Here is a 14,495-nt window from a genome sequence, read left to right as displayed (position 1 = left end):
AGCGACACACTGGACTGGCCGTAACATGAGACAGTCCAGTGGGATCATATTGGGAGAATGAGATTATTGATTATGATTTGATATTATTCGCGTGCTTTTGATCATTAATGGATGTCCATGACTTCGTTCCTTATGGAAAAGTTTAATGGGCCACGGACGATTCAATAAAGAAAATCATGGTATAGAGTTGGTGTGTTGATGCGTGAGCCTTGAGGCTGAGCAGAGGGGCTGCATGAGTGAGTCCGTGTCTCCCCAGAGGGTGGAGGCTTTCTGCTAAAGATTGCAGGTTTCCCCTCATCTTCTGTTGTCTCTGCGTCAGATGATGCGCCGGCTCCTTTGCTATAAAAGCACCTGTCCTGCTCAGACATCACTCGCATCTCACTTTCTCTCACACACTCACCCTCACGCACTCCTGAACTTATCACACACTCTCTCCTGTACAGGACACAACCGAGAAAAGGAAACATGAGTTACTCCAGCGATATCTACAGCAGCAGCTCCTATCGGAAGATCTTCGGAGATGCCCCCCGCTCCGGTCGCGTGGGTCTCGGGGGCAGCAGCAGCAGCAGCCCGTCCCGTCTGCACTCCACTGGGTACCGCAGCAGCCACCGCACCTATGGATCCCCCTCCGCGATGTCCTCCGCCACCTACCGCAGGACGGCGGCGCCCGGCCGCGTCTTCTCCTCCATGCCGGACTCCGGGATGGACCTTACCCAGTCCACCGCGGTCACCAACGAGCTGAAGATCATCCGCACCAACGAGAAGGAGCAACTGATGGGCCTCAACGACCGCTTCGTGTCCTTCATCGAGAAGGTGCACAACCTGGAGCAGCAGAACAAGGTGCTGGAGGCGGAGGTGACGCTGCTGCGACAGCGCCACAATGAGCCGTCGCGCCTGCACGAGCTGTATGAGCAGGAGATCCGCGAGCTGCGGGCGCGGGTCGAGGAGGTGACGCACGAGAAGAGCCAGATGCACCTGGACTGCGTGCAGATGAACGACACGCTGGAGCGCGTGCGGGAGAAGCTGGAGGAGGAGAGCCGGCTGCGCGAGGAGGCGGAGGGCGTCCTGAAGGGCTACAGGAAGGACGTGGACGACGCCACGCTGGTGCGTCTGGAGCTGGAGAAGAAAGTTGAGTCGCTGCTGGACGAGATCGCCTTCCTCAGGAAAGTTCACGAGGAGGAGCTGCAGGAGCTGCAGACCTCTCTGCAGGCCACACAGGTACACCCCCCAACCCCCCCGGGTCCACATGGCCTGGTGCTCCGCAGTGTGACAGGTGGTTGATCATGGTCCACATGTCAGATTTATCATCAACCTGTAGTTTTCACACTTACACTAATGTACTTTCATGTTCTTCAATCCTCCTTCATATATCCAGACATGATTCGCAAAATAAACCAGCACCTCACATGTTGGTACAGGGACTGCGGCTGGACTGACTGTAGTGACTGGACGTTATTTCTTATGTTTCCCATGACTTCAACAGACTGCAAAGTGAATGATCAAATGACTGATTGCTTTGAAGAGACCTCAGAGACCTCCAGTGATAATGTAATAATGACAGTGTTGCTCTGCAGCCTACGCTGCGTCCTTCAATGCGCACTGATTATAAGTGATGACACGGCAGTTCCGTTTCAGCACCACGCGCTGTCCCTTCCTCCTCCTCTCGCGCGTGCCTGCAGCGTCCTGCGCTCCGTCACGCCCTCCCCCCCTCCCCCATGCAAACTTTAACATTGAGTTTTTCTCAGACACTTATTTCTGTGCTGAATATGTGGTAATCCTGTGTGTGTGTGTGTGTGGGGGGGGGGGGGGGGGTCTACTGCAGCAAAGTCATTATAAACGCAGAAGGAGCTTTTAAAGATGGTGAGCAGGTGGGTGCAGAGCAGAGAGGGAGGGGGGATGCAGATACATAGCGCATTATCGAAGGGTGTGGTCGTCTCGGGGGGGGGGGGGGGGGGGGTCGCACACCCCAACATTTTTTTTCATTATGAACTTTAAGGTAAACGGTAGCACAAAAGTGCAAATGGTAGAAGTTTACCCAAAAAGCGTTTGCCACAATTCATTAACAAAGCCGTAAAGTTTTTTTTAGTTGTGTTCAGATATTAAGGCTCCTGGAGTTGATTTGCAGATGGAGCCAACTAAAACATGACTCTGAAGCTGGGGGATGCTGCAACTCTGTGTAGAAATCAAGTCACTCAATGTGCAGTTTTATATTATATTTAGGGAGGTCATTCATATATGAGTGGTTGCTGGGTAGATTTCTCCAGAATTTCCCCTCCTCCCCCCCTGCAGAGAATAGAGTTGCCATGTAAGCCATTACAGCACAGCTCTATTCAGCAGAGAGAGGCCTGACTCAGCAGTCGATGAATCAGTGCTGCGGCAGTCCACCTCGTTGGACTACAAGTCAGCTCATCAACACTCCGCTCACCTTGTATATATGTATATGTGTACTGTCTGTCATAGTGCAGCACTTCAGAAAAACATTCAAGTTAAATTATGAGTTTAATCAGTTTGTGACACAAAAAAGGAATTCCACAGATTCCAGTACCTGTACTATTGTTGCAATACTGGTTAGTTAATGTATGTAAACCAATGTATTACAGTAGCTTTAAATAATGTTGAAAAGATACATATATATATTTACACATATTGTGCATGATTCCAGTGCAACAAGAACAGAGAAAGATTTGCACCCTGAAACAATAATTCACATGACACTGGTCAAATTTTCACATCAGCCATTTTAGGACATAATCTTCACTTAACCCCTGTTGAGAAGTTGGATTGTTGAATCATGATATTAAGCTTTTTTCATCTGGGGTAATGACATGATAAATAATTCAAACTAAATACAAGTGAAAAAAAACACAACAACAAGATTTTCTACTGATATGATGACATCTTATATAAACTTAAAAGCTGTCCTCTGTCCTTCTCCCATACGCCCAGGTGTCAGTGGAGATGGACATGAGTAAGCCAGACCTGGCTGCCGCCCTGAAGGACATACGGTCTCAGTACGAGAACCTGTCGGCCAGGAACCAGGTCCAGGCAGAGGAGTGGTACCATTCCAAGTTTACTACCGTGACCGAGGCAGCCGCCCGCAACCAGGACGCCATCAAGCACTCCAAGGAGGAGCTGAGCGAGTACCGCAGGCAGGTGCAGGCCCGCACCCTGGAGATCGAGTCCCTCAGGGGCCACAACGAGGCCCTGGAGAGGCAGATTGCGGAGATGGATGATCGCCATAACAATGAAATTGGAGAGATGCAGGTAAGAGAATAACAAGGTGTAATTTTATGTTTTATATTTTAAACAGACAGACCAGGACACACTCGGCACAATGAATAATGATTAATGACACAGCCTGAGAGAGTAATTATAGGACTATGTTTTATAAATCACTTTCATGCTTAACTCAATTCAGCACAATAATTAAAATATTTTCTAAAATGTTTGGCATTTTCAGACTATATGACAAGACAGTGGTATTTCACTGTGTGATTCTCGGTGTGTGTCTGTGTGTAGGACACCATTCAGCAGCTGGAGGCCGGTCTGCGCAGCACCAAAGGAGAAATGTCCCGTCACCTGCGCGAGTACCAGGACCTGCTGAACGTCAAGATGGCGCTGGACATTGAGATCGCTGCCTACAGGTGGGTCACAATACAGTGAACTCAATACAACAGTGAACAGTATGAGGGACTCTGCTTGTTTTTAAGTTTTGCAACACATAATAACTTGCTTATTATGTACCCTTATATGATTTATTTATTGATGTGTTTATTTTTGATATACTGTGAGGTGTCCTTATTGGTGTCTAGAAAAGAGCAATGAAATAAGATTTATTATTATTGCAATTTTTGTATTGTTTTTAACCTTTATATTTTGTAAGTTCAGTGATACACTTACAAAAAAGGCAAAAGTAATCAACCTTTCTTTCATTTTTGAAAAATAAATTGCATGTAAAAAAATCGAATTATATTTTATTCATGCATGTCTTGAAAACTTTAGTACTTTATGATGAGCTGCACTTTCAGCCCAACGTTTATTTCAAGAAAATAAAATAACACTCAGCAGACTACAGACCCATGATATATGAAAGTAATGTCTCCGTCTGGCCAGTGACTTCTATTACACAACCCTCTCTATAAACACATAATTACTAAATATACACACTGTAAATTGAAAAGAAATGCAAAATGCCAATATAAGATGAACAATGAACTTGTTGTCCATTGTAACATGACATATGAAATGGACTGATGCATTGTGAAACCTTACCACAGTCTAACTCAGCAACAGTGATGATGTTCAGGGGAAATAAACACAATCAGACCACAGAGGTGCTGCCACTGATACTCCAGTGACATTAGATCCCTCAGGAGAGATACACTCTCAGATAATGAAACCAGACTAGAGGTCGTCATCCCCCCTTCTCTCTCTCTCTGACCATACAGGAAGTTGCTGGAAGGTGAAGAGTGCCGCCTCAGCTCCGTCAGCGGCGCCATGGTCCAGTCGGGCTACCCCGGCTTCTCCTACATGTCCGCCAGAACCTACAACCTGGGAGCCTACAGGAGGTTCGGTGCCAAGCCCGAGGAGGAGGAAGAGGAGGCGGAAGAGAAGGAGGAGGAGGAAGAGGAGGGAGAAGACGGAGAGGAGGAGGCTGAGGATGAGGCAGAAGAGGGAGAGGAGGGCGACGACCAGGAGGAAGATGAGGAAGGGGAAGAGGAGGAGGAAGAAGAGGAGGAGGAGAAGCCAAAGGGGAAGGATGAGAAGGAGAAGGAGAAGGAGAAGAAGAGCCCCACCGGCAAAAACAGCAAGAGCTAAACTGCTTGTTTCACCATCTTCATCATGGCCAATGAGACATCCCACATCCCACCAATCAGTTATATGGATCTGGTTACTGTTCACATTATCGCTTACAGACACACACAAAGACACACACACACACACACACACACACACACACACACACACACACACACACACACACACACACACACACCTTCTGTGTTGTTGCCGGTTTTCTCTGTAGCTCAGAAGTGATTAGTTCAGCTGTTCAGGAAACAGATGTGTGACAACGAGAGAAGAGTTGAAACCATCCTCACACTCTGCAGAGGTCACAACCATTTAAGGTCACAGCAGGAGGCGATCATCATGCCACAAAGTTTCATCAGTTTGAAACGCGGAATAATTTTATTTTTTTCCTCACATGAGCAACAGTAAATGTGCCATTAATGACGAATATTCACAGTAAGAGCAATCAATACCTAAAGAGTAACAATGTTGTCACAGCACACGGACATTAAAGATAAACGCACAGAAGCTCGGAGCATGTGAAACAGCCGGTCCAACTTTTACGGTGCTATTTGATTTTTACATATAAAAGTTGGGGAGCAACTGTAGGTGAAGATTTTATCACAGATCAAGCCTCTACCAGCTCATTCCTGAATGTTGCAGTCTGAGGGAATGAAAACGCTTCTATTTAAACTGCAGCTCAACCCCCACATGCTACACAGCAGGTGATTGCTTCTCACTCCCCTCTTTTCTTCCAGTCCATCAATCCCCACTTAATTCCACCCCTCATCCCACCACGACAAGATGAAATGTACCAGTGAACCATTCAAGCCCTTTCTTCTTTTCATTTTCTTTAATTTACTGTAGCATCACAGCCCTGCAATAATGGCAACCATAAAAACAAGACTGTATATACAGTAAGTGTGTCGGAGGAGGAGAGCTGCAGCTTCTCCAAGAGGAAGTGCATCTATGAGAATGAAAAGTATAGAATTTAAATTGCTGCTGAATATAAATATATATATTTTTGTGAATATGATTTATCCCCCTTTTGATTGATTCATTTGTCAAATAATTTATCAGCCACATCACTTGTCAGAGTTTAATTTTGATAATTAAGCCCTATTGCTTGTTTTCGTTCCCCTACATTTTCAGAGCAAACCAACTTTTTATTATTTCTCCTCACACACATTTTGGTATTTTAGCTGGAAATAGGAAGCAAAGTAAATGTGAGCCTGGCTGTCAGTGTCAGGCAGCTGAAGGTGACACTGACAGTCCTCAGCCCACACTGCAAGTGGCAGGTGGGCCAGATGCTCCTGTGGTCATGGTTGTATGATACAGAGTCGCATATAAGGGCTATTTTCACCCTAACTTCTTCCCTCTCTAAGCCCTGTTCTGCCCAGCTTTTCTTTTTTGACAAATGAATCAACCAACAGGCATAAATGCATGGCCTGACTCTTGAAGCTTGAAAATCTTCTGGATGCGATAGATTTTTGCTTGTTGTGTGTTCAATTTAGAACAACTTAAGAACTTGCCTTAACCATGACTGAAAGATAAAATAAAAACATGTTTTCACCTGCATCTCACTTGTTTCTGAGGAGGCTGAGGAGTGCTGCCACTTTCAAGAATGCTATTCAACTGTGACTGTATGTGCTGCTATCTCCTGCAGTGATATTCCTCTCAAAGCCAAATAAAAACATTTATGAACCAAACTGCATCTCTTCAATGGCTTGAAATATGACATAGACTTTCCTTTTACTCCATAGGTGTTCAGAGCTTGTAATATAAGATAACCATGATCATGGGTTTGGAGATACAATGATTTCATTGAATATAGTATTGTAGATGTTTGTTGTGTAGAGTCCAAATGAATAATGAGGGTAATCTGATCGTATTCACAGATAACGATAATGAGACTATTTTGCACAGAAGAAATTTGAACAATATTATGATTAGTTCCCCAAGAGAAATAAGTAATCAAACATTGTTCTTCAGTGAAAGTACTTCAGTGAAAGTACAAATAAATAGAGATGTTCTCAAATGAAAGTAAATTTACCACATAAACTTCTCTACTCGGGTAAAAGTAATTACATACCTGCTTTTATATACTTTAAAGTAATAGTACTTCCCTAATGCAGGTGTCATCTGAATCCATTTCTGGTTACCAGTAATGCTGATGCAAGAGGCGGAGTTTAATGTTACTATTCGCTCTGATTGGATCAATGGACCACTTCAATCATTGATTTTTTTTTTTTATAAATAAAAACTATTTGAACATTGACCAGATAATACAGACATATAATGTATGTGGTGGAGTGACAATGAAAAGGACCTGAAAATAAATCAAGGTAAAGTACAGATACGTGAAAGGTACAGTTAAAGTACATTAACTAAGTAAATGTACTTCCCACCACTGATCTTTGGGTGAAAGGCATCGCTGCAGGGCCATCTACCACAGGCCCACACAACTTTGCATTGCTGCAGATTAAAGCTTTCTTTTTCTCATTCTCACATCACATGCATATATTTTCAAACACTTCAAACTTCTATGAGCGACATTTACCTTCAGTATACTCACACCTCATCTGACATTTGGTTGTAGCTTAACCTTCCAGTCACACTGCAGCTCTTTTCCGACATACGTCTTATCTGACAGCGACTCTACCTTCTACACAGTTTTTGTGAACAACCCTCCCCATAGTGCTTTCTACCTCATTAACGTATGGCCACACTTACAGCATTGATTAGAATACACAGTTTGTAGCATAATGGAAGGTAAATTAATTGATGGACTATCATCAATAATGGTAGAATGTTGTGGCTCCTGCTGCCAGGGCAGTTACCAGAAAAACCCTTTGGTGAGGGGCCACTGTACTGATTTTATTATTTACACATGTGCTATTCCTTCTTTGACATGTCAAAAAGGCTTCTGTGAAAAAAGCCTAAATCATTTACTGTTGTGCATTGCTGAATTAAATTAACTTTCTTCAGGCTGCAGTCGATGCAATGGCCGCAGCTGCATAATATCGGCTGGGTGTTACTATCGCCTCATCTCAGCTTCTGCTTGCCTGCACCCAGATGTGAAAGAGGGAGGTGGCTTTGATGGATGGTGGTTGCCTACGTCGGCCCGCCAGCAGGGCTGTCACCAGCAAAGGGCTTCATCACAGCCTGGGACTGTTTATTTCCTGCCTCGCAGGCTGTGGTCCTGTTGGAGTGTTTGTGGGAGGGAGAATCAGCATAGTGGCAAAAGCATTATCAGCACTAACATGTAATCAATAGCAGTGTCAGAGCAGCAGGAGGAGATATACAGAAAGAAAAAAAAATCATCAGCCCTGGAAAAAGAATGTGCTCCTAGAAGGTTCTCTAATACTTCTCAAAGGTTTTATGCTATCTTTATTATTTTCTACAACTTATTTCTAAAGCAATATTTATTTCCGTTTTGTCCTGCCTTATTTTTTACCTGGCCAATTCCAGGTCTGGACATGAGTGTTGGGGTGGGTATATTTTTCATCTTTGTCCAGAGGTTAATGTTATAGAAAATGAAACTATTGAGCTGTATCATTGACGCGACTGACAAACTTTCTCAAAGGCTCACTTTGTAGTTCTATCTTCAGATATTTATATTAAAATATAATTTCCTACAACAGCGTTTTCATTGGTCTATGAGCCTTTAACCTTGAGATATGGTCCTCCATGTTCAACAGTACAACGGATGATAAGAACCAGACAGTGGCTCTGGAGGACATTTTGAGGTTTTATGTCACCTGAAGGCCACCAAGACCCAGAAGAAGAGGGACACACAGATAAAAAGTTGTGTGAAAAGTGATAACGAAACTGCGGTTTTGGCGGTCGATCGTCGGAGAGGCACAGGCTGGGAATCGATATTTATCAAATCCACCCTTATTTTTCGTATTTGACTAGATAATATCCTCCGTCGTAGGATGCTGAAAGACGCTGTGTTTTCCGACGCTCTGGATCTCTTCCTCAGAATCGGGAAATAATCCGTTATCGTAGTCAGAGGTCGCTCCTTCCTCACTTACGTATGGTATTTCTCCAATTCATAGGTCAGTGTCCTCCACACACAGCGTGGAAGCAGTTCAGGCTCGCTCCTGCCATGCGAACACACAGGAGGTTTCTTCTCGCCCTCTTCTTTCCCCACAAAAACTTATAGTGGGCGATTCCTTTATGAGGAAAGTCCGCTTCTTCAATGCAGACACTCATCACATCCCAGGAGCTATTGTCATCCTTGGAAATCTCCTCATATTGCAGATGAAGTGCAAGGTTGCAGTGCTGGGCCAGCTCTTATTTATTGAAGACAAGGCCTAAGATGGTTCATCATGGAAACTGATGGTAGAGCAACCATGTTCTTCCTTGTTTGAGAATTTTATTGGAGCATTATAAAATGATACTGCCCTGTTCTCATTTTTTTACTGTTCTTCTTCTTCATAGCGCAGAAGAATTCTCTGCTGCAAACAAGATGGAGACATAACAGAAATACAACAGCTTTTACTGACAAGCTGCCGAGCTCTGAATGACCTGATTCAAGTGAATACTCTCTCATGTGTTGTACAAGTAAAGACTGGATCTGTACCAGTTATTTATCCGTCAATTGGGACTGATGACTTTGATTAAATAACACTTACTGATCTACTAATTGATTGTCTTCCCTCATCCAGTCTGATCACCTCCCAAACTGCAGTGAGGGCCAACCAAACTGAGAACTGGGTCCACTGTGCAACCCCAGACAGCGGTTACAGTGACACAGGATCCTCTGGATCCATGGATCTAGACCACATTACCCCGCTCTCCCCTACAGGCTGTAAATAAAATATATTGATTATTTTTCAGTACAGTACCTCATCATTGTACAAAGTCAACAAAAAATTCAGGCCTGAGTGAGCGGTCGAGAGATAAGCATTTACAGTCGTGCTGTTATGGACGGGAATTAGGGGAGAGCAGGGTAATGTGGGACATCGGGTAATGTGAAACACCCCCTGTATCTAGGCAACGGAACACATTTGTGGTCATTTGACCATTATGTTTTCAAGCCCCTCCCATTCCCCCCTTGCCATGAAGGAGAAGTAGGTGCTGGTGCTGTGGTAATTATGTTTATTCACAAAAATGTGTTTTTTGCATCTAAAAGTAAATTTTCTTGCTTTGAACTTAATCAACTGTTAATCAAACTTATATCATACATGTTGATGAACTTCCAACATATAAAACCATGTGATAGATGCTAGCTGAAGATTAGCCTGAGTTGCTAAGAGATGTTTTTTTCTAAAACGTTGGCTGAGAAAGTCTTCAGCTACGACTCGACCGCCTGGAGAATCGAGAAAAATAAATAGGATTCTGTTCATTTTGATGAGGGCAGATATTTGATTTGATTTATTCAAGCTACAACTAACAATTACATTGCTCAACTTATTATTTCTCTTGAAAATAAATAAATAAACGAGAGAGAGACCAGGAACACTTGTGCACCATCAGGTATCAGCTCTGACCAGTTATAAAGAAAACAATAAGAGTGTAAAGATGTTTTTGATTATTAATGATAGCAGCAGCAATTCATATAATAATGCATTCTTATTAATATTGATATTGCTATTAATATGAATCTTAATAGTTGTTATCCTACAACTCTGGAGTCAGAGATACCTGCAAAGAGAGACAGAAAGAGCAAGGGGACTAGCGAAGTGATCCATTTAAATAATATAGGTTCATGAGCTCTTTAATATATGAAGGGGCTTGATTGTTAAAGGTTTTCATAAAATTGTTATTTTAGAAAATCCTTGTAACCTCAACACACTGCAGTCGAATGAAGTGCATGCAAATCAGACAAAACATCAGAAAATGTTAACCACCAGCCATTTTAAACATCCTCAGTACCTGGCAGAGAGTTGATATAAGAAAACACTTAACAACAATGTAAATGAAAAAAACTTGATTCAAGTAACAAAGTAAAAGACTGATAAACCACCTGTTTCCACAGACTGATTTCACTTCACACTGATGGGTCACTACCTCAGATTTTGACACTGAAAATATTGGGACAATCTGATTTTAGAAAGTTGCTTGGAAAGATGAAAGATTTTCCGCAACAGAAAATTAGATTCTAATGGCACTTGGCAAAGATCATGTAACTGAAAAGAGAGGCAATTAATGAACTTGTCACAGAGGCAATATTGTGATGAAATAGATACTAAACATTGGCGAGGTAAACATTTTCTGATATGGAAAAATCAAAAGCACCAAAAAACCTAAAGAATCATCCTCCATTCCAAAGAATTATAATTCAGTATAACATAATAAATATTACCTATAAGGTGCAATAACAACCTATGAATATGTGCTCATGATGATATTGTAGCAGAAAGGTATGTTGGTGAAATTAGGTAATTTACAAAAGCTTTATTTTCCATTACAAAGTTATTCCACCCTCACTGCAACAAATCCTGTAGTTGTAGTTGGTTAGGTTATTTACTATAATAAGCTAATTTAAGACATGAAATGTGCTTGTTTATGCACCAAACTGAATATTAACTTCATATATTTTTATCTGATTTCCAACTGTGATGTGTCTCTGTATTTCAGTCAAAAATCCAGATTATCAGCCGTGGTATCTCAAATTTCCATCCTTATTTAAAAATGTTTTTTTCCCACTCTCCAGGTGATCAAGAGGAGGAACGTATTTTAAATTTTCATTGTTATTCTATTGCCTTATTTTAATCTCTTGTCTGCCTCATTAAGACTATGTGCTGCTGTAAAAAGTACATTTCTTCACCGTGGGATCTATAAAGTTGCTCCTTATCCTTAAAAAAGTGTTGAAATAAATTTTAATATAACTTTTTGGTTAGTGGATTGAGAAAGAATTCAGTTCTCTCACAGCCTGAGGGAAGACACTTCTGTAGAGGCTGGGGCGTGTGCTGTCATTTAGCATTCAACCGCATAGCTGTGCTTTTTTTACAGATTAAACAAACAAGATGTAATGGGCTCATTAGTGAGTCTGCTGCTGGTTGGCAGAGTTTCCTCCTTCTGGACGCCCCCCAGCTCTCTGCAAGACAGCCAACAAGTGTATTTCCTTCAGATGATACATCAGTCAAATGAAAGACTGGTGTACTCAGCTTTGTCCATAATTGTAAATCAATAAAGTTAAAGAGCAATTTAACACTGACTGAAAACCTCGTCTTTGCTGACCTGCAGGAGTTTAACTTGGCTTCTTGTTGTAGTGTTCAGTGCAGGACAACACTGTTAGTGCTTTACAGACTGGTGATGAGTTTTTCTTACTGCAAGGGGCATGTCTGATTTCATATTCTATGTGCACTAGTTTATGTTATAAATATTTAGGTTGTAGAGTTCGACCATTCATGCTACTGGAAATGCTTCAATAATAATACATATGACAAGATTACCTAAAAAAGATATTGTGTAACTCTGACTCCTTGCTTCTCTCCTCTCTCAGTGTGCTGAATTCAAAATGACAGTTGCTGTCCTCAGAGGGCAGATTTATTGAAAATTCAAGAGTCTGATCAATCCTGCAGCTCTGCACGCCTCTGGCCGAAGTGTTGACTCGTCCTTGATTTGGCCCACGCTGCTGCCTTGTTGGTGTTGAGCCCTGCTGTCAGCATTTTCTGTTGTTGCGGAGGTGCATACATAATTGAACCACTCCCTTCCATCTCCTCCTCCTCCTCCACTGCCCTCCTGAGAATCCTCCAGACAGAGGCAACAAATACTCAACCTTAGGATTTAACAAGCACCCTTCCCCTTTTCCTGTAGCTGGGAGTCCACGAGGAAATAATTACACTTCCACCTGTAAGTGAGTTAAGTCGTCAATGACCTCGCTGACATCTTGACTTGACACTTGGTTGGTGCAATGGTCCTGAAGGATTCTGCCACTTTCACATATGGTATGATATAATAATTGATTTAAGTTTGAATAAAGAGGAATGGACTTTTTGTGGTAAAAGTTTGCACAGCTACTTTCTGTCAGTTCTTAGTTTCCAGCTAATTTTTGGTTCAAGGATCATTCTTTTCCTTCACTCTTTCCCTCTGTCTTGTTCTTCCCCTCTCTGCCCAGCCATCCTTCTTTTGCTCTGTGTTTCTCTCCCCCCTCTCTCTCTCCTTGCAAATCCATTGCTATATATAGACTTCTGCATTGCAGATATCCCAGAGCCCTGCAGTTCTGGAGGAGCTGCTGAGGAGTCCCAGCCAAATTTTTGTCTGCCTGACACACACATGCATACACACCAGGCGAGCGGAGACAGCAGATGAACCGTGCACCTCAGGGTGGGACGGTCGAGTTATGACAGCGCTGTACACAGTAGTGCTGTACATGTGCAGCATGAGTCCAGGGCATCACACTGCGGCAAAGTGAAGTGCCCCCACAGAGTTAAAACTACTGCAGTGATGTTTGGTTGGGAGGGTGAGGATTTGTTGCCATGATAATTTTCCTCTCTCTGCTTACGTTCCGGAACTGCTGGGTTATGATTCTACTTTTTAGGAGCTTTAAATGCTTTATAACCTGAAGGATGAATGGTCAATTATCACAACTTCAAAAACAGCATCAATCTCCCTGTTTCTTTCCAGTGGAAGTTAAGAAAACATTATTGTTACTGATTATTTGGATGTAAGCTTTTGAAAAATACATAAACAGTTTTTAAATGAATCTGAATTAAAATATATATGATAATTTAAAGAGGATTTGTGAAGAATTGTCTAAAATACAGCAAGACTATTTATTAGGTCACAGAAACCCTATGGGAAAAAAATTATTGAGAATTTATTTTGTGTAACAGCATCAGTTCAATCGTATAAATAATTCCAGCATAATAGGAAAAAAATCATACTTGTCCTAAAACGGACAGTCAAAGCAGACAAACAAAATTATGTTTTAAAAGTTTGTGAAGTGACATAAACAGGACTGAAAAAGATTTAATGAAAATAGCAGATTAACAAAAGCCAGTCTTAAAACAAGACACAGATGAAATAAGGGGACAGATGGAAAGTACAGAATATTTACAGATTCAGTTACTCTATAGATCCACTCGCAAGTTTATCTGTTCACCACAGTAATAAAAGATGAGTAATAATTCACAAGTTTGGTTCATTACATTTGGAGAAATTTGGAAAAAGCTAAGAAGATCATGCAAATCAGTTCAGTAGGGGAGCACTAGTTTCATTCAAAACGTATTTAACCTAAAGATTACTCACATTCTGTGTATAATGGTATCTGTGGTTGATGAAAATATAAATTACTTCACCTGATGATCTGAAACAACCCTTCTCTGATTCACAGCCTTGTTAATACCATTAATCACTGACTGTAGATAAAGTGAACATCCCACAGCACAGGGGTGTCAGGTCCTATTGAAGTGTTCTACTGTGTGTGGGCTGCTATTCTCCCTTTTCCTTCTGCTGCAACAGTGGTAGGGCAGTAAATATTTATACTGGCTTCTGTCAGGCCACACAGCTGACACACACACACACACAGAGAGAGAGAGAGAGAGAGAGAGAGAGAGAGAGAGAGAGAGAGAGAGAGAGAGAGAGAGAGAGAGAGAGAGAGAGAGAGAGAAAATTAAAGTGGGCCTTTGCTGCCACTTGGTGTTAACGGTGCAAATTACAGATTTAATCGCAAGAGACCACCACTTCCATCAAGTCATCCAGAGAAACGTAACTGATTGACATTAGACAGAATTACAATGGTAACTTGTATT

General features: G+C 42.1%; 1 protein-coding gene across 1 annotated transcript; it reads left to right on the top strand.

Annotated features, from left to right (window-relative positions):
* The first annotated feature begins 465 nt into the window (after window positions 1–465).
* zgc:65851 (uncharacterized protein LOC321113 homolog) lies at window positions 466–5,175 on the top strand. The gene is made up of 4 exons (XM_053420531.1): window positions 466–1,218; window positions 2,947–3,264; window positions 3,520–3,644; window positions 4,449–5,175. Exons 1-4 carry the CDS (start codon window positions 466–468, stop codon window positions 4,816–4,818), a joined length of 1,566 nt encoding a protein of 521 aa, XP_053276506.1. The 3' UTR covers window positions 4,819–5,175.
* Window positions 5,176–14,495: the final 9,320 nt, after the last annotated feature.

The sequence above is a fragment of the Pleuronectes platessa genome, chromosome 4, assembly GCF_947347685.1.
Source record: "Pleuronectes platessa chromosome 4, fPlePla1.1, whole genome shotgun sequence".
Lineage (NCBI taxonomy): Eukaryota > Metazoa > Chordata > Actinopteri > Pleuronectiformes > Pleuronectidae > Pleuronectes > Pleuronectes platessa.
This window is presented reverse-complemented; position numbering and strand designations above follow the sequence as displayed.